General features: G+C 40.3%; 1 protein-coding gene across 4 annotated transcripts in view; it reads right to left on the reverse strand.

The window, feature by feature from the left end:
- Positions 1-1,370: 1,370 nt before the first annotated feature.
- Positions 1,371-26,966, reverse strand: part of GEN1 (GEN1 Holliday junction 5' flap endonuclease) — a 35,475-nt gene continuing 9,879 nt past the window's right edge. For all 4 annotated transcript variants that reach the window (XM_043542239.1, XM_037894025.2, XM_043542237.1 and 1 more), the window contains 11 exons: positions 25,446-25,622; positions 23,339-23,449; positions 16,255-16,328; positions 15,554-15,645; positions 12,147-12,297; positions 11,994-12,030; positions 11,818-11,898; positions 9,699-9,829; positions 7,919-7,980; positions 7,180-7,323; positions 1,371-6,902 (listed from right to left, as the gene is read on the reverse strand). In XM_043542239.1, the coding sequence (XP_043398174.1) occupies positions 5,461-6,902; positions 7,180-7,323; positions 7,919-7,980; positions 9,699-9,829; positions 11,818-11,898; positions 11,994-12,030; positions 12,147-12,297; positions 15,554-15,645; positions 16,255-16,328; positions 23,339-23,449; positions 25,446-25,613 (2,493 nt within the window). In that variant the 5' untranslated portion in view covers positions 25,614-25,622 and the 3' untranslated portion in view covers positions 1,371-5,460. The remainder of the gene's footprint in view (positions 6,903-7,179; positions 7,324-7,918; positions 7,981-9,698; positions 9,830-11,817; positions 11,899-11,993; positions 12,031-12,146; positions 12,298-15,553; positions 15,646-16,254; positions 16,329-23,338; positions 23,450-25,445; positions 25,623-26,966) is intronic.

Raw genomic sequence — 26,966 nt, forward strand, 5'->3', positions numbered from 1 at the left:
TGTCAGGCTATGTATGAGTGACAAAGCACCATTTATACACCCTTGTATTTTAAATGCAATGTGGTCAAATTTAGAAATTCTAGGTTCTAGCTACAAAGACTACCCAGTCCTAGGGTTTGGGGACAATCCAAAGTGAGGAAAAAGGTTTAATATTGTTCATGGGGCCATGAACCCAGATCCAACAGGCACAAGCTGGGAACTGAATGGACAATATAAAGGTTCTAATGACTGACACACACACACACACAAAAAATGGTCATTGTGGGTGTCATTATGTCAAAACTAATTTGTTGCTGCCTTCTCTAGTCAGTCAGTGGTCTCTGTAGCAGGAAGGAGCAGTTTGCTTGGAGTTGAGGCAGCAAGACATCACAACGAAGGCCACAATGTATTTGCTTGCACCATCTCCATGTTGGACATACTGTGGTTAATACACCGGTGATCTACAACAGCTTGATATGTTCCGTTTGAGTTACCATGAGTAGATCAATTTGAATGCCTTTTCATTTTGGTTATCTGGCCGATTCATCCCATTCACTCATACATGCTGCTAAAGAAATGTAACCCTTGTAAGAATTATTTCCTGCAGAGGAAATTTGCTATATTTCATATTACTATGTTTTGAGGGTTTATTTTAGGATTTTCCTTAAGGTGCATCGGGGTGGTTGAAAAGAGCAAGTTTGTTAGAGTAATCCTGGAAGCGCAGTACTGTGTGTGGTGTAGCCTGTATTTCTTTGCAAGATGTAGACTAGGGGTTGAAAACCACGGGGGGGAGGAAATCAGAAGCCCTTCTGCTTTAGCTTGTACGTGGGTTGCGCGTCCATTATTTACCTCTATTCTGGATAGCAAAGCAGACAGCGTAGGAACTGTAAAAATAAAACACTAAGAAAGAGTATTGGCCCCAGCCATGAATTAAAACATGAGACAATTAAGAAAAATACCTCTGTTAGCAGCCTAGACAGAGCTGCTGCTGTGACTTGACCGAATTTAGAAAAATAGTGCATTAGCATTACACCTGATAAAAGACCAAACTTGATGTGGAATCTGGACATCGCACTGGGGCGAAGAGTAGCACACAGCACAATTAATGCTTTCCTCTAATCAATGCAGAAGCAGCGTCAGCTGGGTTTTCTCCCTTCCCTCCAGAAAAAGGGGCCAAGTCTCCCCTTCCTTTGTGTTTTTAGCACAGAACTAGGCCCTAATTAGGCAAAGCTCTTTAGAACAAGCACACACAAGCCTAGATTCATAATACTGAGGTACCTAAGTCCCAGTTTTAGGCTTCACTGTGATTCACAGACTCCTGCTGAACCCTGTAGGCTCCTAAACTCACTTGGCACCTAAGTTTTTGCAGTAAAAAGTTCCCTCATTACCTATGTTTCTGCCTCTTGGCATGCACACTGCTGCCTCACTCTAGGCATCTAGACACCCAACTCCTGCCTAAGCCTCAAAGTGATTCACAAACTGGGGAAGATAGGTGTTCACACACCGACCTGATGTGTGGGGCCCGATCTGGTAGCTATGCCCAGAACAAGCCTAATATACTGTGTGAGTTCACACAAAACAGGCTGAGGGAGAAGGGGAGAAAGACCTCCCTCATAACTTTTAGCCCAGTGGTTAAGGTACTTACCTGGGCTGTGGGAGACCCCCAACTGATGAGAAGGGATTTGAACAGGGATCTGTCATCTTGCAGGTCAGAGCTCTAGCCATTGGGCTATGGATAGGCTTGGAAGGATTTGAATTAAGTCATTATTCCTTGGTAGACATTGATTTATTTGTGTCAGGTGAAATCTAAGAAAAAAAATCATCCACTGATAGAAGCTGGCAAGTGTAGCCTTCCCCGCACGTTGCATCTGCAGGGATTCAATATCCCAACTGTGCAGCCGTGGAGGGAGCCCCCTGCAGCCTCACTCAAACTGAAAATTTAAAATGGATACAAATCAGAGAAACAGGTTAAAAAGAAACATCAATATTATCTGTCAAATTTGCAAAATAAATAAATAAATAAAAAATAAAATCAGATTCTGCCAAAACTAGCTAAGAGGTATTCTGATGTGGGGCTCCCTCAGTCTTTCCCATTGAAGCAGTGCCACTGTTGATAAATAACTAAAGAGAGTCACTGGGCCAGACAGCAAGCGAGTGCAAACATGAGAACAATTTTGTAACATGAACTATTAAATACAGCTGTTTAAACTGTATCATCCTCTGATTTTTTCCCCCTCTTGCAAGTACAGTAAAGAGTGTAAACTTCTCTTCGCTAGTTTAACACTTACATTTTCCACAGAAATTAATCAAAAACCTAATACTTTAATAGAAAAAAGAGCCGCATTAAGTTAAAATCATGAAGAGATTGTTTTGGTACAAATTATATTTTGCAATACATAATTAATTACATTTTCAAACACTTAATTACTTTTATCCACAACATTTTGTAGGTAAAGAACATTTTGGAAAAAAAAATCAGATATAATAAGCATAATAAAGGTAAACACATATCTTGGTCTTCAGTACAAATGGTACAATTAGATACAATAATATGTAAGAACATTTTCTATGTCTAGATGTCTATTTAGAAGTCTAGCACTACCACAATCATTACTCAGTATAGGACTAAAGGTTTACTGGCCTAACAGTCTCCTAATTAGATTCAGCATATTTAATGCAAGATGACAAAACAGAAAAGTAACATTTCTAACATAGGTTAGTTTCTTCATTGGAAAGATGTCCCAAGCTTTACTTAACAGATTCACCAGCACAAGGCTATATGGTCTGTGCCAACTCATTGCAAGGGTGAGCTGAACTGTCTTAGGACTATTTTCCTCTCATGTTGGTGTATGTCTTCACCAAAGTTGCTCCTGATAATGGAGTTACACAGGTGCAAAGCTTATGAAAAGTAGAGATGAATCAGGCATTAGAAATTATATATTTCCTGTCTGTTTCACATGCCTGGACCTGAGCTGTAGGACTGAATGTGGCTCTTACAGGGATTCCAAGAATACACTAATTCCCAGCAGTGCTGGAATCTTTACTAGATATACTTTACATATCTGACCTCGATCAGCCAAGGAAGAGTGGGTTCAAATCTGAATCCTGACAAAATACTTACAAGGTATCATCCATCTATGCAGTTACAAAGGCCAAGCAAAATTCATGACTGTAGTGGAACATCCTCTGAGAACACCTCTAATGTCTAATAATCATCAGGCCCCATATTCCAAGAGGGAAAAATAGGAAAATGGTCACAAAATGGAGAGGACACTAATTTTAAATGCTTAACAATTCCAAATCTTATTCCATCAAAGCAAAAGAGTAGGAGCTGCATCTTTTTTGTTTTTCTAGGTAAAGAAAGTACAGTTCTTCTTCCAACATTCATTCAGTCTCCAAAATCAATGGGCAGTTTTAAAAACAATACCTTCAAAAGATAAAATCATGACCAAGTAAAAAGACGACAGACAACCACACAGACAATTCTGTAAGTTACCTATAGCATTGGTCTCTCAAAATGTAGTAGTCCTGACCTAGTCAACCACTGATCCCTACTCACATTTTCTAGTAACTGCATTTCATGATCACCTTTTCATATGTATACTAATGATTCTTTTGCTTCATTCCTTTATGTAGCTAGAATAAATGCTATTATTTTCAGAAGTAGTTTTAATCACTCTCTCTTGCCACCTGGCTGGACCAAGGCTTGACCCTCCTAAAAAGTTACCGATCTTGAGTTTTCTGTTTAAATGTCTCTCTTTTCCATTCTATTTTATGTACTTATCACCCCCATTACTGTAGTGTCTAAACATCTCAGACTACTTAAATATTTTTACCTTCACAAACCCCTGTGAGGTAAGGAAATACTATTTCCCTCATTTTGGAGACGAGGAACTCATGGAAAATTACTGTAAAGGAGCCATTTCTCCCCTTTCCTGGGAAATATATTGAAGGGAACTGTCCTGCAAGAGGGAAGGGGATTGATTAGTTGAGATCAGAGGTTCTCCTTCTAATTTCTACCAATTCTCTAAACCTGACATTATTGCTTCTTGATCAAAAAGTCTTCTTCATTGACTGCTAGCTATGATGAAGTCATGCATAACTTCACCTACCGCAGCAGTTCTCAAACTTTTTGTATTGTGACCCCCTTCACACAGCAAGCCTCTGAATGTGACCCCCCCCCCCCAAATTAAAAATAGGAGTGTGTGTTAATTTACTATTAAATTTAATTTAATTTAACAGGGGCTCAGGCCTGTCAGTCCTGCCCATTGCCAGACCCCTACATGGGCTGACAGCTCGTGACCCCCACGTAACCACCTCATGACCCCCTAAGGGGTCACAACCTCCAGTTTGAGGGGTCATAACACCCAGTTTGAGAACCCCTGACCTACAGCCAATGGGGAATTCACTGGTGATCTGTGGGAAGTAGTATGTATTTTGGGATCTGTAGTCCCATTGAGCTGTATCTCTGTATTAATGGATGGGAACTATTGTGTTGCTTTTTTGTTTTAAGTCTAATTTCAAGGCTCCTTTTACAATGATTTAAAATATGTCATGCTTGTAAATGAAGTTGCAATAACAAATTTAATTTTAGGTTTCCTATAATTTAACCTCTTCTCTGCTATTACCTAAAAGGCAAGTCAAATCTTGCAGAGATTTCATGCTTCTTGTTCTGTAGCAAAAAAATGCCACCAGCTACAAACATTAATTTAATTCAATTACATTTAAATAAAAGTTTAGCGATAGCAATTACAGAAATAGAAAGCACCTAAAATACTCACTTTGAGTCCACTCAGCTGGCACTGATTCAAGTGGTTATAAATCCTTTTCTGGAACATGCATGTGTTCTAGCAGTTTATTATAGGACATGTCAGACAAATAAATTCAGCCACGCTGGACAAGCTCAACTGCTGAATTTATCTGGTCATTTATTTTAAAAATGCTCAACACCACTGGTAACCAAGTATTTGTAAGCCTGTTTTAAAGTTAACACCCCATCAAGTGAGTGGAGCACAATGGGGAATTTCAGTTACACAAAAGCTGTATCAGTTTGTCTTGCTGAGGACACCTGGTAGCAGCATAGCCCACTGTAACTATATTATGAGTCTATCTTTACAAGCCGAAAGGCTAATGCTTCATTAAATAAACCTTACCTCCTTTGGAATAAAATATCAGTGTTGTATATTATGTCCATGGCTATGGTGCTTATGGCAAGAAAACACTATACAGTCGTAAACGGATATCAGTGCATGTCAGCTGTACTCCAGGGACTGCATAATTTTGACAATGTTTATATTTCAAACTTCAGTACCAAGTAAGCAGGACTTCACAATGCTTTTTATTAATTAGGACTACGTCAACTTAGCAACACAGTGTCTCTTGAGCTTGCATATACCAATGCTATAAATATGAGGAGAGGAACTATGTAGGAGTTTTAGACACCAAGTTAACTTTTTAGCATAATGTATTTTTTATGAAGTACTAATTGCTTTTGAGTCTTAGTTTGAGCCTTTCAGACAGAGGCAGGGGACTACCTACCCATACATCACAGTCGTCATTTTTGCTTCGTTGCAGAGAAGAACAGGAATCTAATCTTTTAAATGATAGTTTCCCAAGCCCAATACTGTTAGCTTCCACTACCGAGGCAGGTTTTGGAGATACTTCCATTGACAAATTATTGCTAGTTATTTTTAAATTTGCCGCTTTCTCTCTCCGTTTAGTTGAAAGACTTGATCCTCCGTTACCCCTCTCTTTGGTGGTGTTTTCCTTCATCTGAGCTGGATTCGGTTGCCTCTGCTGTTTAATTCTATAAGTCTGATTTTTATCCATCATATTCCCATCATCACTGTCCTCACTAGAAGAGGGTCTCTCATGGCAAACACTCTTTTTAATGGAAGTTTTCCAAGTAGCTTGAGAACAGAATTTTCTAATGTGACAATTATCTGTGGCCTTTGCTAACTTCAGTGATTCACCTTTGGAGTGCAAAGGCTCTGCTGCTTGACTGCTCAAACCCACAGACTTCGAACAGTTTTGTTTGGGGTGTTTTTGCTCCATTTGTAGCAGGTTGCCAGGTTTTTTGTACTGTTCCTGGTAATTTTGTATACTAGAGACCCTCAAATATTTTTCTGATAACATTTTGATTTTCTTTGTGGAGTCACTTAATTGAATTGAAGGATAAGTGGAAACAGTCTCAGGAATTGATGTTTCTTTCATTTGTTTCAACAACTGTAAAGGTTTTGGTTGCACTATGTTTAGAGACAGTGAAGTATCTTTCTGCCCAGACGTCTTCAGAAATATTCGTTCTCTTAAAGGCAACTTCTGAAGCTGTCCTACCAGATCAGTAGGGGTAGGAACCAAATACTCTGCTTTGCTGCAAGGATCATCGGATTGTGTAGCACCAGAATATTTTGTGTTTTCTCTTGTTTTGTGCTGAAGTGTACATGGTTGGCTTATACAATTATTAGATGCACCAAGCTCAGACACTGAACAACAGGCAGAATCAGCATGTGCTGGCGAAATGCTGAAGGAGGTTCCTTCCCAATCAATGCCACTCAATTGTAGATCAGCTATCATACAGGAAACATAAGAGGATGATGCCTCAGGGAGTTGAGTAAACTGTGCTGCTGAAGTAAGAGAGTCACCTAAAACACTCTGATATTGAGTGTTGGGTGAAGCAGTTAGAGGAAGGGTAGATACTGGGTTTTGTAACTGCGCAATTACAGTGGAGAAATCTGCAGCTAAAAGGGAATCACTAGATTTGGAGATAATTTTCTGCTGCATTTGATTATCAGGAAAAGTTTTTAAATCTGACTTGCAATTGTGCTCAGGAAAGCTTTCACATGTAGATTGCAAATTCATCAGAGAGAGAAGATCAGCAACTTTACCATCGATATTTGAGTGTTCTTTTTCTTTATTTTTCTTACCTGAAAAGACAAAAAGACCAGATATAACAATAGGTGTTTCTTTGCTGTCAAAGTAAAAAACAAAAATTAACCTCAGCTGTTCAGAATTTATAGTGCTAGCTGATGAAAAAGAGCAGGGTGAGAGAAGGAGATGGGATCTTGCTAGAGCCATAATCTTCCACTGAATATGATGTATAAACAGCTGTGGAAGAGCTGATGCGGTCCTGAAAATATCTTTATTATTTGTGTTATGGCAATACTCACAGAGTGCTAAGCACTGGTCAGCTTTCAAACTTACTTCTCTGTTTTTTTTCCAAAACTTCCAACTTTTCCACTTTATAGACGCCAACTATGTCAGGATAGGCAGACTGAAACAAAGATTCTTCCTCTACTGTAACCACAAAGGACTCTGTGGGCTGATCATCTGCTGTAACATAATGCTCTAGAAAATTAACAAAGGCACATTAGGGCTGAGGGCATGGAGAAAGGGAAAGGACCAGAGCAAGAACAATGCAGTTTCCTTGTCCTTACCTACAATTTTCAAATATAAATATCAGTAGCAGAAGATTACAGGCCAGACCCTGGTCATGCTAAGGCCCCTTTGCACCAGTCTGATGCGGGCAGTTGAGATTCTCCTATCCTGGGGGATTTTTTCATTTTAAGTAATGGCACCATAATACAGGGGATATGCTGGGGCCAAGAAGAAATAAAACTGGAGTCCAATGTGCTGTCGTGATCCCAAGCCAGTGTAAGGGGCATCTTTGCTCTCCTCCAACTGTGCACCAAGTGCTGCTCTGACACGCCTAAAGACTGCCACAGACAACTCCTCCCCCACTAAGGGTTCATTGTTTGCACTGTCAATCTGTTTGATTTTAAAAGTGTGTGTTTTCTGCATACATTCATAGAACAGTTGTCCAATCTGTACTACAGGTCACTTGTGCATATTGCTGGTTGCCCACTTTCTTTAAAGGGGATTTTTGTCCACTGTTTTTAGTTACATTACAGAATAACCCATGCGTGTACAAGACAGCACCAACCTGGTTTTTGCCATTCAATTTCAAAACAAGGAATTCCATTTTTAACACGTGTCTTGACTATCCTGTGAACAAAAAGCAGACATGGTACCAACTTCACTAAGTGATTTTGCTAAAGCAAGAAATATGAAAAAATCACAAACCTATTGCAAAATTTTAATTTTATAATCCATGCAAATTAATCAGAGGGAAAAAAATCCTATTCCTCTATCAGTAGATTTAGTACAGATTCTAAAAATCAGAAAGATTTTCTTTTAAGATTGTAATTTTTTCTTTGGTGCAGGTAAATAATAAACTTCAGTTCTTGACCTTGAACATTTAAACAGACCATTAGTGAACATAGAGGTCATAAACAGGTATCAGATGAGCATCACTGGAGAGTGAAGTCCCCTTCTCAAAAGAGATACAAAGGCAGTGATACTGAAAAACTTCCTCATACTGCCCTGCCTATCGCCATCAACCCTAGCATGTGGACGACCTGACACAGTAGTTGTGACTCAGTTCATTCACTTCTTGTGTCTCTTTGCTCAGACTGGAGAGTTTTGAGCCAGAGAGATATTGCTTGGGGGGCAATATTCATTTTATCTGCATTGTGCAGTTTATTTAGGTGTGTGTGTGTGTGTGTGTGTGTACATACGCTGCCGATGTTTTTTTGTTACACTGACAGTTGCAACTGAGCAGCCATCAGATGATCACTGCCAATAGCAAAATTAAGTTGATTTGAACCAGCAACTTAGAGGTTAAAAAGTTCCACATTCTACTAACACTCCTACAAACCACTCAGTCCCTGCTTCCAATATTTCTTTGGGACAGAATTCTGAATAATCACCACTGATCCTGCAAAAACTCACCTTACCGCTTGTGCTATTTCACATCTGTGAGCAGTCCCACTGAAATCAATGGAACTACTCACAATAAAGTAAAAATGGGTAAATGTGTGCTGAACCAGGTTTTAGGCACTAATCCTGCATATATGGAAACTGGATGTGCTACACAGAAGCAGAAGGGAAAATTACTATGCTATGTAGTAGGCATAACTCTGCTCAGTGGTGGCTTTGCACCCATGCAGGAAAGGAGAAGGGTAATCAGATGTCTTTGGCTATCCATGAGGGTGCAAGATTGGTGATGTGATTGTCACAGGTACATACTGGCAATGTGTGTGGGTATGTCATCTAAGCAGTGCACAGCCTCTCTGCATCCCCTTTTTTGCTGAATTGGTACTAGAATTTGATGGCAATACTGAACTGAAAGTTTAACAGAGTTAGACAATAATGATATTCGTTCTTGACAAGAAAGTATAGTAGAATTCAACAGCAAGACCATTCACTATTAGCCATAACAAGAGAAAAGCCAGTAGGTATGACAAGAACTTCAACTCCCCAGCTGCAAACTGTTACCCACTAAGATTTATAGACCACAGGCCTGATCGTGCATGGACTTCAATGAGCAAAGACTCATGCCCATAGTGTGGTATGTCATGTATAGTCCCATTGAAGTTGAGGAGACTATGGCTAAAAGTGAGGGTGTGAAGAATCATGATCAATAAACTAGCATTAAAGAAACTTTTGTACACATTTTACTTTACACTTTACTTTTGTGTAGCAGCAATGACAGAAATGTGACACTGCTTTAAGCTTTTACCTTTTTCGAAAGGCAGCACATAACTCAAGGATGAGGTAAAAGGGGGAAGTAAATTTTACTTCATAAGTAATAAGATTTTTCTCCAGCAACAAAAGTGAACAGAAACATGGAGTGAATTCAAAAACTTCACAAATTACGTTACCGTATTGCCTGCAGTTGCTCTGTATCTGTCTGACCAGACTTTCTTTTGATCATGTCATAGCGTGTCAACAGTGACAACAGTTTCTTGCATGCATAGTGTTTGGTCCATTCCATCTTCTCAAAAGCAAATCTCTGTTAAGAAACACAACCTTAATACCTTCTTACTTTGTTGTTACAGTGTCCTTAACAGTTATTTCAATGGACACTTTAAATATCTATGATGTTTTATACATTGGTTCAATACCCACCTTATGGTAAGACACTAATGACCTCTCGGTGCAACATGGCAGAATTATGGACATCCATAAGAGGATAGATATAGCAGCCTGCTCACCTGAGAGTTAAGGGAGCAGTTGTATAGTAGCAGCAGGAGGAATGGGAAGGCCACATTGAAAGCTAAAAATTTTCTCATCAGATCCTGATAACGTATCTCTCCCATGCATGCACCCCCACAGATTTTTATCACATTCCACTAGAGTACTCATTAGTGGTCCATTGTCTATACATCATTCTTGTAAACAGTGCCAGTAGTCTGAGAAGGTGGAACATCGAAACAGATCTTCTGCCCTGCCAGGAAAGGTGAGCCTTCACATTAGCCTTGGAGATGACCTAACCAAGAAGGGTATAGTTTCCAACTTCTGTACATCAGCCCCAAAACAAAATTCAGATGGATAGTTCTCTTTTATGCCACAAGAATCCACTTGGTAAGATTGCACATTTATGTTGCTGGGTAGTCTGTAAGTCAATCTAGAAGAGTCATTGTCCCAATGGACACTGAAATCACCCAGCACAATAAACCTGGGAGAATTCTTTTCTGGGCACAAGAACATAATCACTCACTCAAGGCATAAAGGGCTGGCGTATTTCTGTGATTAGCTCTAAATGGCATCGCCAATCTTTGCATTGTAAATATCAGTCTCAAATTTTATCTACAGACTTTTAGACAAAGCTGTTCTACTGTAAGGTGACCTCTTCAACTGTGTTGATTAAATACAATTTCATGTATACATTTCAATTATGTGTCCTTTTGTATTGATAAGAGTACAACTAAAACACATCTTAGAGTTTGATTAAATGTATAAATGCAGAGTTCTCACTGGTAGGCTACTGGTAGTCAGCCTAGTTCAACAGCACAATGAAGGCATCATTTATAGCACTAATGCTCAGAAGAACAATATAACATCAATATCGAAACAGATTTCTTGAAAGAAGAGACCAGCGGTTCACTTTTTTTTTTTTTAAATAATATATGATGCAGCTCTCTTTGCTACAGATTAGCAAATGGACATTACAATATGTCCTTTTTACCAACCCATGACAGTTGCCACCAAATTCTCTTTTATTCTGTCCAGTTTCTCTCATGTGTTCTCTGCCCGCTCTCTCCCTTGCATGCTTTCCTTCTCTCTGTAGGGTTGTTATTTTCAGCTATTTCCTGGCCCCCCATTATTTTCTTGTTTAATAGATCATCCTCCTCCCTTCCCACTAGGCAGAAAGCTACATCCTGCTCACCCCTATGGAGCTATCTATTAATGGTCCAGATCTGTAACTACTGTAAGTCATACTAGTTACACTGAAGTCAGTTGTGCTGTGCTGTTTTACACCAGATGAGGATCTCACCCATTGTACTGGAAAACAGTGTTAATGATACATTGATCTCCCTCTCTCTCACGCACACTGTAGGCTGATAAAAATCTACATCCACTCACATAACCTCTGGGGAGCATGCCAGGGCAGATCTTTGAATTTTTGGGATGATGAACTGTCCCAGAAAAGCCTTCAAATTTGGTAGGTGGCAATTCAGAACTGGTAAGTGAGGACCAGCTGCCATAACTCAACTATTCAGGACAGGATGTGAAAAGGAACTTCATATCTAGCTAAAGCTGCAGTAGTTGTGAGTGACCCTGTTTTCCTGTTTCTCTCACTACATTGTCCCCTTCTGCAGCTATTCTAAGGCCTTAATTTCAGATTTCCAAACAAATATGTATATTAAGGTTGTAGCAAGATTCTTTCATTCTTCCCACTGATAAAAGTTACTAATTAACATTAATATTCTCAAGTGCATTGCATACTAACAAATGCAACATGTCAAAGAGCTGGATTCTCTATGTATCATTCTGTACCTGAAAGGACAATAAATTTGGCCTCTGGCACTCCATTATCCTGACCAGCTTGTTTTTGTTTACACGAAATTCTTCAATAACCTTGAAATAAAGCAAAAAGAGGACACTTAGAAGAAAGTTAGCTGAAAATCCAATTCACTAATTCAAAATGAACCTTTAGCAGGCTTTTTCGTTACCTCAGAAAATGGAAAGCCCTCACAACCTCTAGCTTTTCTGCAAGTAAAACATACACATTAGGAATAGGATAGAAATGTGTGTGATGCAGGACTTGCATGCTCAACCTGCACCTGAAAGCAATGAGGAGCAGTTCATTTTGAAGACATTCCTACTTTCTGATATTGTCCTCCACTGCATTTGTCTGTTTCGCTCGCTCTGAACAATGCCACTCACAAGGGCAGCAGTATGGGTAGTCATGGGGTTCACAGTACTTAACACTTCCACACAGTTTACATCCACTGAGCTCATGGTCCTTACAAGAGCCTACAGAAAAAGGAAGAAAGAGAACGAGATGAACCATGTTTCCCAAACTACACAAATGTTTCATAAAGTTGAAAGAAAAGGAGTACTTGTGGCACCTTAGAGACTAACAAATTTATTTGAGCATAAGCTTTCGTGAGCTACAGCTCACTTCATCGGATGCATTCAGTGGAAAATACAGTGGGGAGATTTATATACATAGAGAACATGAAACAATGGGTGTTACCATACACACTGTAATGAGAGTGATCAGGTAAGGTGAGCTATTACCAGCAGGAGAGTGGGGTGGCAGGGGGGAACCTTTTGTAGTGATAATCAAGGTGGGCCATTTCCAGCAGTTGACAAGAACGTCTGAGGAACGGGGGGGGGGGGGGGGGGGGGGGGGGGGGAGGAACAAACATGGGGAAATAGTTTTACTTTGTGTAATGTGACACATCCACTCCCAGTCTTTATTCAAGCCTAAGTTAATTGTATCCAGTTTTCAAATTAATTCCAATTCAGCAGTCTCTTGTAGGAGTCTGTTTTTGAAGTTTTTTTGTTGAAGTATTGCCACTTTTAGGTCTGAAATTGAGTGACCAAAGAGATTGAAGGGCTCTCCGACTGGTTTTTGAACGTTATAATTCTTGACATCTGATTTGTGTCCATTTATTCTTTTACGTAGAGAGACTGTCCAGTCTGGCCAATGTACATGGCAGAGGGGCATTGCTGGCACATGATGGCATATATTACATTGGTAGATGTGCAGGTGAATGAGCCTCTGATAGTGTGGCTGATGTGATTAGGCCCTGTGATGGTGTCCCCTGAATAGATATGTGGACACAGTTGGCAACAGGCTTTGTTGCAAGGATAGGTTCCTGGGTTAGTGGTTCCTGGGTTAGTGGTTCTGTTGTATGGTGTGTGGTTGCTGGTGAGTATTTGGGGGTCTGTCTGTAAGCAAGGACTGGTCTGTCTCCCAAGATCTGTGAGAGTGATGGGTCATCCTTCAGGATAGGTTGTAGATCCTTGATGATGCGTTAGAGAGGTTTTAGTTGGGGGCTGAAGGTGATAGCTAGTGGCATTCTGTAATTTTCTTTGTTGGGCCTGTCCTTTAGTAGGTAACTTCTGGGTACTCTTCTGGCTCTGTCAATCTGTTTCTTCACTTCAGCAGGTGGGTATTGTAGTTGTAAGAACACTTGATAGACAGAGACAAACACCTACAAGATCTCTGAGGGGTTGGAGCAAATGCCGTTGTATCGTAGAGCTTGGCTGTAGACAATGGATCGTGTGGTGTGGTCTGGATGAAAGCTGGAGGCATGTAGGTAGGAATAGCGGTCAGTAGGTTTCCGGTATAGGGTGGTGTTTATGTGACCATCGCTTATTAGCACCGTAGTGTCCAGGAAGTGGATCTCTTGTGTGGACTGGTCCAGGCTGAGGTTGATGGTGGGATGGAAATTGTTGAAATCAGGGTGGAATTCCTCAAGGGCTTCTTTTCCATGGGTCCAGATGATGAAGAGGTCATCAATGTAGCGCAAGTAGAGTAGGGGCATTAGGGGACGAGAGCTGAGGAAGCATTGTTCTAAGTCAGCCATAAAAATGTTGGCATACTGTGGGGCCATGCGGGTACCCATAGCAGTGCCGCTGATTTGAAGGTATACATTGTCCCCAAATGTGAAATAATTATGGGTGAGGACAAACTCACAAAGTTCAGCCACCAGGTTTGCCGTGACATTATCGGGGATACTGTTCCTGACGGCTTGCAGTCCATCTTTGTGTGGAATGTTGGTGTAGAGGGCTTCTACATCCAGAGTGGCTAGGATGGTGTTTTCAGGAAGATCGCCAATGGATTGTAGTTTCCTTAGGAAGTCAGTGGTGTCTCGAAGATAGCTGGGAGTGCTGGTAGCGTAGGGCCTGAGGAGGGAATCTACATAGCCAGACAATCCTTCTGTCAGGGTGCCAATGCCTGAGATGATGGGGCGTCCAGGATTTCCAGGTTTATGGATCTTGGGTAGCAGTTAGAATACCCCTGGTCGGGGATCCAGGGGTGTGTCTGTGCGGATTTGTTCCTGTGCTTTTTCAGGGAGTTCCTTGAGCAAATGGTGTAGTTTCTTTTGGAAATGATTATCACTACAAAAGGTTTCCCCCGCCCCCGCTCTCCTGCTGGTAGTAGCTCACCTTACCTGATCACTCTCGTTACAGTGTGTATGGTAACACTCATTGTTTCATGTTCTCTGTGTATATAAATCTCCCCACTGTATTTTCCACTGAATGCATCCGATGAAGTGAGCTGTAGCTCACGAAAGCTTATGCTCAAATAAATTTGTTAGTCTCTAAGGTGCCACAAGTACTCCTTTTCTTTTTGTGGATACAGACGAACACGGCTGCTACCCTGAAACCTGTCATATACCCATATACATATACCATATACATATACATGGGTATATCACCAAAAGCTGCTGTATACAGAGCTAAGCACACTAGCAATACCGAGTAATAGTTACAATAAAAATCAGATTTTTCTTGTTAGTTCAAATGTTGCAGAATGTTATTCTGGAAAATTCTCTCTCTAAAGGCCCACAAATATCATGCATATGTGAGATAGTGACAAAACTGTGGAATGAAAGACACTCTCTCTCTATCCCCTCCAAAAAAAAAATATTCTTGCTGTAAGCAGCATTGGGTTTGAACAGAGTCCTTGAGACTGAATGCCACTTTAACAATAAAATCCAGACACAGTGAGAGGAATAGCAATGCAAATCTTCTCTGCTAATATATCTCAATCCTGTCAATGGAGGGCCTGCCAGCATGAATGACTGAGTCGTTCAGTCTCAATGTCAGTTCAGTCTTTGCCCTCTTTCTTGACACTGCCAAAAAGGTACCAACTATGATGGCAGTTTGTGATGTATACACCAGCCCAAACTAGACCTACATCACCTAACAGCAATTCACTGTTAACAACTTCTGCACACAACAGGGCCTAGGCTTGTACCAGTGGCCTGCCGGTTAAAAAAAAAAAAAAAGGTTCTTACTCCATCACCAATCCTCAAGAGAGACCTTTTATACTTTTTAAAGAAAGATAATCCAGAAGTTGAGACCTGCATAAAAAGCAATTTTTAATGCAAGTGATTTAAAATATTTTAAAGGGCATTATCCTTTTTAAAAAGGTATTATACTTATAAGGCTCCAGAATGCAGGGCAGCATCATTACCCAGGGGCGCTGATTGGGGGAGCAAATAAAATGTATCTCAAATTAAAACAAAAATCTACCCCTTTTCATACTGACCTGGATGATGGCACACAGAATAATGAGTCATCTTGTTAACTGTTAGAGCAGATGCATTACAACATTGAAGCTGTCCTTTCCATTGATCAAACCTAAAATTATATTAGAAACGTTAATGTAATGCAATCCCATAGCTTATTCATGCAAATTCTACCACTTAAGTTAAATATGAGGGAAAAAAATCATACCATCTAATTCATCCTCTTAAAACTAGTCAGTTTTCCATTACACAATTTGTTTGCAGTAAATGTACTTTTGACTATGTACTATGGATTATTGGGATGTCTAGCTTTAAGACTCATTGGGGCAACAGGGCAAGTCATACCAGACAACATTAGGATCTAAAGTCCATTAAAGTCAACGAGAGTCTTTCCAAATTACTTTTGTGGTCTTGGGATCAGGATCTACCTGCTCTGATCCTGCAAACATGTATACGTGTTTTGTTGTTTGCAAGAATAGGGACTAGGAGTTAATGCAATTTTAAGCAATAATTAACTTTAAAAAGATAGTTTGCCTGGCAGAATGTATTGTTTGAATACACAGCTGATCATCATGTAAGAAATTTAATATTTTGTTTCCTTAAAAATTAAAACATGAGTAGTGTAGAGACTCAGGTTCAAAGTGTATCATAATACTGCCTTTCAATAAGATAATTTAAAACCCCGAAATATTTTAGGAGAAAAGACAAACTTTAACTTTACCTCTGGAGTAAACTTTGACCTCGCAAAGTCTCAATTAACTTTAAAGCCTGTTCTTTTCCAACTCCTGGCACTCCCTTTTAGAGAGAGAGAGGGAAACATGGTACATATTAAAGTTTAAACTAATGTAAAACACTGATATCTGTTAGGTGTAATATAACACGATTTTGTAGTCTTTCACACAAACTGCATCCCAAATGCTTTACAGAATCCATGCATTAAAAAAGAAAAAAGGAAAGAAATTCAGAGGTATGGGTGGGGGTACAAAAATTGGTTTTGACTAAGATTTGAAATGACCAGTAAGACAGACACAAACAGGAAGGTAGTTTTAAATGACAGGAGCTGCAGAAGAGGGTCTTGCACTAACAGAAGGAGAGAGAGGTGGTACCAGTATTAGATGACAGGAAAGTAAAGTAGAGAAAAAACATAGTGACAGACAGGAGCAATTTCAAGAAGCGTTGTGTAAACCAGGAGGGTAATTTTCAACTGTGTGTCTTGATGTGACTGGAAAGACAATCAAAAGAGAAGGTCACATTTGTTTACATGTCTCAGTAGGGGAATAACATTCTCATCAGCAGAGGTCTGAGAAGCTGGGACTTTGAGGAGTTCCACGGAGAAGGGAGCTTCTATTGTCTTGATAAAAAGAGATAAAGGCATGGGTTTGGATTTCAGAGAGACAGTACACACCATAATGTATTCACAATATTGTTGAAGGGGTGGAAGACAGGCTAGCAGAGAGGCAATGGAGGGAGCCGACAGCCCGGGCTCTCAACTCTGCTCCTTGTCGGGAGCCCAGCTGCACCATGGGCTTCCAGCTACCTGCCAGAGCTCCTGCTTCTCCGTCAGGAATGGGGCAGCCACCTGGGCTCTGAGTGGGGAGCCCAGGCAGCCGGCAGCAGCCCAGCTGGGAGTGGGGAAGACTTTCTTGTCAATTTCATAGCTCCAGCAGGGAGCTATGAAATTGACAAGAATGACAGCCAACAGCCAATGTAAGTAACCCAGTGTCTACATGGACACTGTCACCCTAACTACACCGACATAAGCCCTATGTCTCTCAGGGAGGTGGAGTTATTATGTTGGTGTAGTAGGGCACTTACATGAGTGGGAGCAAGGCTGTAGTGTGTACAATGACATAGTTAGGTCGATGTAAGCTGCCTTATGTTGACCTAACTAACTGTGTAGTATAGACCAGGGCTTAGAGACATTATGCCATTGATTTACAAGCAGAATTCCACATTATTTTTTTAAGCACTGAAACCAATGGCATGATGTGGCCCTTAAACAGTCAAATGGACAAAACAGAGTTGTTTTGAAATCATGCTAAAGCAGAGATTTACGTCCTGATTCACCCAAGCACTTTAAACACACGCTTAAGTGCTTTGTTGTATTGGAGACTTAGATGAGATGACAACTCAAAAAATTAAAGCGAGGGGCCTATAAGAAAAAAAAAATAGTTTGGTAAAAAAATGTTTGGAATCTTTGAAGAGTAAGGCCAGAGTGCAAAATGTTTGGATATTGGGAAATCCAAGGCAACAGAATGAGAATCTGCTTGTGTTAATGGAGAACTGAATTCCTGAACTCCTGACAAACTTGAGTTTGAGAGAGTTTAAAGACAGGAAGGATTATCTAGTCTGACCTCCTGTATACCACAGGCCATTGCATTTTCAGCTATATTAATCCCAGCGACTTTAGACCAAAACATCCAATCTCTATCACATGGGATGATGATCTACTAACCAGACAGTTTTATTTAATAGTTTAACTCTACTGTCGCTCCCTCCATCCTCTTCCCCCAATTCCCAATTTGATAATGACTGCCCATGTATTTGGTAAAAGTAGTTACTGAAAAATTGTGTGTGGCAATAAAATGTATAGATCTTATTAAATTAAGTAGCTAGTTGATACTACACTGACATAAACTTAAGGGCCTTATGTTTGTATGACAGAAGTGTGTCCTATCAAATATTTTTGTATAGTTAAGAGCAACTGATCACTTCAAATAAGCTTAATGCATGTTAATTAAGGCTTTAAACAAAATAAAGACAATTTACAAAAATGGTAACTCAAATTGTTCATGCCATATATGAGCAAACAGTAGTCCTGAGAGCTCTACTATGGAGGCATTTACTGACAAAGTAAATGAAACAATGATTGCTACTTTAATTTTGATTTTTTATAATCCATTGTTCCTGTGGAACCACTGGCGTGCATGACTTTTTACAAAGTCCTTACTCTGAGGAGCTTACAGTTTACAGAGTACTGCTAAGTTACATGGCTTGAATTTGCAGCACAAACATAGGTTATACCATTAGCATAATGAATAAATTGATAATTCAAGAGGACTGGGGAGCTGTTGAGTTGCAGCTGAATAAACTGGATACGTAACTGTATAGCTTGAATACACATTTAAAAATCAATTAAAAGTTTGTCACTGGACTGTGGCCAGCTGCTTAGGCATCTAATTACAGCATGTCAATCTCCAACTACTTCTAAGGAATGTATCATTTCAGAGTAACTAACTAGGAATATGGAAATAAATGGTTATAGTCAAAGTAGAATGAACCACCTCTTATTTCCTTTTAATACTACAGTTATCAGGAAGCCACTCCAGAAGATAACCAGTTACAACTTCTTGAGGTTTAGAAGCTTCCTCTGAGAAACTAAACAATACTCTTCAATGGCTGAGGACAACATGAATGAGATAGTCAGGTTAAATTTATTTTTGATCTGTATTAGGACTCTCGTATCTAATTAGTGCATCTCAGGTTTGGCCTGAAGGATCTGGTTGTGCTTGGCTCTCAGTAGAGGTATAGTTTTGTCTCTGTTGAGGTTACCAGATCAGGCTTGTCCTATCTAGCTCTTTCTTCCCATGTCTGGTCATAAAGTACTGGTGCAGCTGGTCTTTAAAGTACAGATTGCTTCTCAAGTACTCTGGTCAGCATCTCTGGCCTATGTAGTCTCTGGCTCTTCAGGAGTTAGCAGGCAGACTGCCCCCTTCCCTCCCAGGAGGATACTCTGAAATTATCTTTGGCTCAAGACAGTTTCCATTTAGATAAGGTTAGGTTAATCAATACATCTTTCCTGATCTATCATATATTAATGATTTGCGGTCTCTCAGGTACATTTTGTCTATAAAGTGCCAAACACTCTCATGATGCTTCAGAAATACCACCACCACAACAGCTGCCTCAGAAGAAGATTGGTAAATATCAATTCTGATCACAGCAACTTAGCTAAAAAGCTGTTGTATATAAGAACTGGGTGGTGTTGCTAGTCCCCGGCCCCTCCCTGGCTGTTCCCCCTCCCCCGCAGCCATGCCGCTGCACAGGCAGTGCTCTGGCCCGCTGCTCCTACCAGGCAGCGTGGGGAGCACAGCTGGCTCCGGCTGGGCTGCGAGCTCCTGCTGCTCTGAGCAGCATGGTAAGGGGGTGGTGAGCAGTCAGGGAGCAGTTGGATGAGGCGAAGGTTCGGGGAGGGGGGCGCGGTCAGGGGATGGGGAACAGGGAGGGTTGGGAGTCCCGGTGGGGCCCGTCAGGGGGTGGGGGATCCTGGGGGGCAGTTAGGGGCGGGGGGTCCCGGGAGGGGGCGGTCAGGGGACAAGGAGCAGAGGGTGGTTGGATAGGGAGTGGGCGTCCGGGGGGGTGGGGAGGTGTTGGATAGGTGGTGGGGTCCTGGGGGGCAGTCATGGGCAGGTGTCCTAGGAGGGGTGGTCAGGGGACAAGAAGCAGGGTGGGTTGGATGGGTTGGGAGTTCTGAGGGGGGCAGTCAGGGGGCAGGAAGTGCGGGGGGGGGGGGGGGGGGGGACAGGCTGTTTGGGGAGGCACAGCCTTCCATACCCAGCCCTTTGTACAGTTTTGCAGCCCTTGCGCCAAAAAGTTTGCCCACCCCTGCTTTAGATAGTTTGTGAGGCGTTTAAAAGCCCTTACTGCTTTCTATGTTTTCAAAGCCATCAGAACCCTGCAAGGAGCATGTTGCATATAAATAGTACACATGGCCATTTGGACCCCACTGTGAATGTGGCTCCTTAATATTATGTTTCTTCACCTAATTATTTGGTTTACATTTTAAAATAAAAAAGACAGAAGCTGCTATATGGACTCACTCCCTTCCTCACACCCTTCATTCTAGTCTTCACTCTGGAGGTTTACTTCTTTTCTGACTTCTGTTTCATTCTGTGGTTCTGCCACCTTTTTCTCAGAGATTTTTTTCAAATTGTAGATGACTGTGCCTCCCTTATCCTATCAAAATTATCATCATCTACATCAGATCAGAGCAAATAACTGGTGGAATGCAAGCAGAGCCAAGTAGAGTTGGTTCACAAGCCTTTCATTAGGTTTTCTGACACCTTTACAAGGCTAAAAGATGTACTTCCTTAATCCTGTTATGAAAAACATTAAATGCTAATCTTGCCCTGACAAGCCCTAACCTTCATAATTTTGCTATTTAACTCTCAGCTCCAGAATCAGAGCAATTCTTCCCAAATACGATTTTATATTTTCACGTTTCCTGACACTGAAAATAAAGTTAAGAACCCTACAATACATTGAAAACACAGGCTAAGTTCCTCAAAAGACTGATACCTGTGTTTTCAGAGGAGGATACGAATTCTCTCTCTATTGACAAACGTGATGTGTACAGCACAGATCAGTTACATAATTTGTTTTCAGATTTCTTTTCTTTGCATATTAGAAATATCTCTTGCAGAGATAACCAAAGTAATATGAGTATGAGCGAGCAAGCACACATGTAGGAAAAAAGAGGAGTTGTGATTGCTTTTCTGCAAAGCCTTTTGGCTGACAACTCAAGATGTTCGGTCATAAGAAGCCAGCCAGAGAGACACTGCAGAAAGAAAAGTGAGACCTTTTCTGGAATGGTGCAGTTTTCTGCTTAGCTCTTTTTTGATATTTCACCCAAAACCTATTCCCTCAGGTTTCTAAGTTAAGATTTCAGTAGTAGTAGCTAAGGGTCAGTAGTATAACTCTTTCTGGAAGGTCCTGCCTTCATTCACTTTTACTGAGCTGCAATACTTCAAGAGCCTTTTTGACTATTACATAGCCAACTCACTTTAGAACCACATAAGAACCCAGTATTTCAGAAGCTCCCAGTCCATTGTACTATTTATTAAATCAGAGGTTCTGTTTTTCCTTTGGTTTTCTTTTTGCCTACAAAGCACTTCATTAAGAAAAGGAAATCCTCTCCTGGATAGTCCCTTCCAAAAACACAAATGTCCACTGCTTGATTCTCAAATTCTTCATTTGATTCCCATAACTTAATCTTGGTCTTTGCATACTATACACCAGTACATATAGCAAAATTGTTTGTTATTCACTTGTGAGACAATTAAATTATTTAAAAAAAAAAAAGTCAGAATTGTCTACCAAAGAGGTCCCGCAGACGACTGATGCTCCATGATTCAAAGCAGAGGTTCTCAGGCAGGGTGTGAGGTATGTCAAAGTTTCTAGGGAGGGCAAAACAAGTCTTCTAATAATGCAGTAAGTAAAGTAAAAGTGTGTGAGACACCCAAGCACCAGAGGTCATAATGCCACTCACTCAAATATGGCCTATCTTGACAGAGGGGTGACGGGACCAAATTTGAGTGAGTGGTGTTGCAACTTGTGGTGCTTGACCCCCCTAATCTGAACAAACAATGCCATCTAAACATTGAGTGCTAGGTGGCAGTACCTTCTCGCTATTTTGGGGAGAAGGGACTCCAAGCTTTTTTTTAAAAAAAGGAGCTCAGGTGGGGTGATTCAAAGAAGGTTTTAAACACCTGATTTACAGACACCATCAACTTGAAACAAAAGTCATTTTCTTTTGGAAATTTTATAAGTTATTCCTGAGGCTTGGTCTAGAGTAGAAAGTAGTACCCGAAATGCTTGCCTTTAAAAAAAAAAAAAAAATTGCAGAAACATTACAGGGGAGGGAGAGAATCTCTCTATTTGAGTTTTTGTTCTGGAATTAATCCTGAGCCTCAGATGTCAATGGCAAAATTCCCAATGACTTTGTTAGAGTGGGATTAGTGAATATGTGCAAATTAAACTAAACAGATAGTGTAGGACATGTTACACCTCCCTGTTTGAATGATATGCCTCTGCCATGTAACTCAGTACATTCTAATCTGCAATGAGCTTCAGCTCTCAAAAGGATAATCTTGCATATTTGAGAGACTAGGGTTTAGCACAGCTCAAGAGTCATTCTTGGTTGAGTGGAAGTGGCAGACACAAATGAGGTTTTAGTCTGGTAAACTGGATTTGGGATCACTGCACTTCACTTGGAATGAAGAAGCAGTTGCGCAGACTAAACATCATAACAGCTTCATAATGAGGTGCTCATTGCCATAGTTTGCAAAGAGTAGTGCACATCAACCTTACTGGCAGCTTCCATTTCAGCTCATCTTTTTCTAGTCAAGAGCAGCAGTACTTACAAACTGAGACTATTATTTCCTCTCAGCTTCCTCTGCATGCATTCCAGCAGCAGTTTCCAATGAAATGTCAGGACATGCAGTATCAGGCTGGTCTGGTCACACCAGACAAATGCATTCATTAGACATTTCTTTAAGCCCTGCAGCAGAAGAGGTTAACTCCCCAATTTCTAAACGTAGCCATGCTTTTTGGTCACATCCACGGTGTCTAGAAAAGTCTACCAGCAATCACATTGGCAACTGTGCTTTCCATAAACATACTGCAGACTACCCCATTTTCAAATATGCTTATTACTAGCATAGTTACAGCCACAGTGTGGACAGACAGCATAATGTAATGGATTAACTGTGGGAGTGGGAGCTCAAAGTTTTAATAGGCTCCTACTTACCTATGCCAGCTCATCCACATATTTGTTGCATGCCATCTAAACGTCTGTAAATGATAATACTTACCTGTCTCACAGAGTTGCCAACATTAATCTTCAGTACAAAGTATTATGAAAATGCCTTTACAGTATGAGTTAAAGTACTTTCTTCAGCTAGAAGTCTGTAGCCTACCATGCATTTCATATGTTTTAATACATGCTCAAACCTTAATTGGTACTGTATGTTCTGAAAATAGAAGTCACAGGAACATGGTAAATAATTAGTTTGCAGCTTACTCACCTTCGGAAGATAATCACAACCGAGAAGAATTGCTAGCCCAATCAGAGAGTCTCTGTCACAACACAGTTTCTCCTTAATAGAGGACATTGTATAGCAGTCAACATGTGGGTCCTACAAGAAAAATATAACAGCTGGGAATAGTGTAGGCAGGACCACAGGTGACTAGCAAATTGGCTTGTTGCTGACACAGGTTAACAACAATTTGGCCTACTGTTGTTCAACGGCTAGCATAGAAGAGACCAAGCCATTTGTCATTGCTACACAAAGTATGATTGACAAAAATATCATCCTATATCGAAGACTGACCACATGATTTTAAGAATTGCAGCTTCCAAAATCTACATACAAATGTAACTGTTTTTAAGTAAAACAATTAATCAAGGATTAAAAATTTAACCAACATCCTAGGCTTATAGAATTACAAAAGAACACTCTGAAGCTGCAAAGGATGAATGAACAGGAGGAAGTCAGGATTGACCTCTATCAAAGTATCTGAACTAGAAAAATATAAAAAATTATAACCCAATTTTCAAACTTTTTAGGCACCTCGACAGATATTTAGACAACTATAGTAAATACCCATTTTAATGCTGATTTGAACACCTAATTTAGGGCATCCCACTTTGAAAACTGGGCTCTAGTTTACTCTGTACACATAGCCAAGTGAACACAAGCAAATTGCCCTACACCATTTTATTTTTTTAAATTATGTGCTCCCAGCTCTGCCTCTCTTTGTTCCATTAGTTCTCACAAAGATACAAGCACATTTTTTTAGCTAAAAAACAGTTTCTCACACCAGGGTACCTTTAAAACTCCCATCTTTACTCCATTTGCTACCACACTTGCTTGATGCCTTAGACTTAGCATTCATCTCTCTGCATACTATAGAAGAGTGCACAACGAATTTATTTGTTCTGTCTTCTCCAAGGCTGATATCAAACTACATTCCTAATGTATCCATAATTTTAATCAGGTGGTCTGTTTTATTGGCATCATCAGTGCTTGATTTGAGGAGCAGCAGCCATTATCAAGTGTGAAAGTGTTACACAATTTAATTTGTATGTAAGATGCAAATGAGTGAATTTGCATTTATTTAACACCATAGACCTGTTGCTCCTATAGGCACACAACTGTCACTGCAGGGCTGTGTCCTGTATAAAATTTACAGCTTTAAGTCACAGAAGAACTCATGTAATAGAAAACCTAAACAGACAGCAGATAATTTCATGTTTATTATTCAACTCAGCTGTTTCTCTCATTCATTCAGAACACTAATGAATCAAGCGAAGAAAGTCTGCTGTGTAAAAACAGATTTTAAGCAAGACCAAATACAGGAAGACAAAAGTATGATACTGTTAGTGACGTTAATATAGTATTTAGGCCTGTATATTTGCCTGAAATAAAATTTTGGGTTTTGTTTGCCTGTATGACTTTTGATATTTTTACCAATATGTGTGAACAAAGTCACTGTGTTGCATTTGCCCACAACCAGATGGGGTTTATAGCACAATGAAAAAAGATAAGGAAGTGAAGTTAAAGTGTTGCTGGTTTTGGTGGGAGTTTAGTATGTACAACTGCCTCAACTCCTATCACAAGGCAAGGTCAAGCAACCAGTTGGGAGGGGCAAGGAGGGGTGGCATAAGAAACACCAAAAAGAGAAAGAAATCATGACCCTGACTGAAACAAAACCTCGCTCCCTACCCCTTCGATGAGGCACAAAAGAGGTGGTACCAAAGGCCCAAGACTCATGACCCTCCAAAACGGAGCATGACCATAAATTGTAAGGGGTGGGACCAGTGGTGTGCACTACAGATATAATTATGAAGGAGGAGGTGGGAAAAAGGAATGGGGAAAAGCTCTGCATGTACAGAGCTATGGATATACTTGCTTGATTAACCCCAATAACCATTACATTGCCTCCTCTTTGGATTCTGGTCTTCCGCTTTATGTCTGTCTGACAAGAATCAAGGGAGGGGTGAGGGAGAAGCCCTAACAGATACCTACTTAATTGTTCAAAATATTTATGGTGCTTCACATTTATTTGAGCAATATAATGAGAGTGAAGTAGTCTGAAGGAAAAAAGACTCCAAAAAACCTAACACAGTACCTTTGCATTCATGGTGAAATTTCTATAAACTGTTTGAGCTCCATACAAGAAAACATCTCCATCATTGGTAATGCAGCCATCCACATATCCATTTGCATTCAGGTAAGCACACATCGCCTCCGCTTCACCAGCTGCTTGAACCCAAGGTAATCCTAAACACTCCAACATTTCAAGGCACTAAAAAAACAAAAATATTCAAGAGAAGACAGAGATTGAATCTTCAATCATCCCTTTCTACGCTTAACCATTTTTTTAAAATGGTCCTCAAGGTCATGTGTATGTCTGCAGTGGCCATCATTATTATTATTATCATCAACGTAGTACTATCATTATACGTGTCACTTTGCAATACATGTGGCATTGCAAACAAAGAATAGATCCTTGACTGAACTAATTTATAATTTATAGTGAGTAGGGACATGGTTATGTTCAGTTTCCCAGTACTAAACACACACTGAGTGATTAGTGCTCATTCCTGCCAGAACAATTCGCAGATCAGATAGGCTCATCAGATTTTTGAAGGAGAGAGGCTGGAGGATTGGCATACATTGCTTAGGAGGCTTCTGTGCAGAAAGGGGCACAGAAGTAGACAATGAGCGAAGCTTGGGTTGAGCATAGGCAAGACAAAGTATGAAACAGGACTTCTTAAACTTTCATCATGGATCACATCTTAATGAAGTGCCTCAGGGATCCACGTCCCCTCCCATTCATGATCACATAACATCTCTGTGGTAATTACAGCGATAGCTTAAGTGGAAAAGTAATAGGTGGGAATGTGCAGAGGAACAGAGGAGCCAATCCATAGACGCACGAAAGTTGTGCATGTGCATGAGTGAGGTAGGGGTCCAGGGGAAATCATGGTCAGAACAGCAAAAAAGGAAGGTTATCTTTGTAGAAGTGTTGTGTGCAAACTACCTGAAGTCACTGTATTGAATTATTATGGTGGCTTCTCTTCACAAGTCAGGATTTTTAACAAATCAAAACCACAAAAGTGACATTGTAAGAATTGCTGTCCTAGTGGAGTATAGCTCAGTCCAAGCAGCTTGACAATATTAATATATTTTATTCAGGTTATTCATCTGGTGCCAGAGCCAAAACCCACTGAAATCAAAGGGAATATTTCCACTGGGCTTTGGATCATGCCCTTGAAGAGCAAACAAACAAAGCAAATAAAACATCTTCTCTCATTTCATTCCTGTTCTATAAGTACTTCTCCAACACTATCAAAAACTTTAAGTACAGTTTACTTCAATCACAAAAGAAATCTGGCAAACCAGTGAATCTCCCAATTAGTATCTCCCAAGTTACTAATTGCTGTACAATGTTACTTAAAAGGACAGTAGTAATTGTGGTCCAAGGCCCACAAATTCAACATGCAAATTGATATTGCCATGTATTTTTTCATGTCACAAGCAATCATGTAGTACATTATTTTGACACGAGAGCAAAGAGCTGAACACTAAGGAAATGAGGAATTAGTAACGAAAGATATCAATAAACAAAAACTTCCATACAGATTGA

This window comes from Chelonia mydas, chromosome 3 (assembly GCF_015237465.2).
Source record: "Chelonia mydas isolate rCheMyd1 chromosome 3, rCheMyd1.pri.v2, whole genome shotgun sequence".
Lineage (NCBI taxonomy): Eukaryota > Metazoa > Chordata > Testudines > Cheloniidae > Chelonia > Chelonia mydas.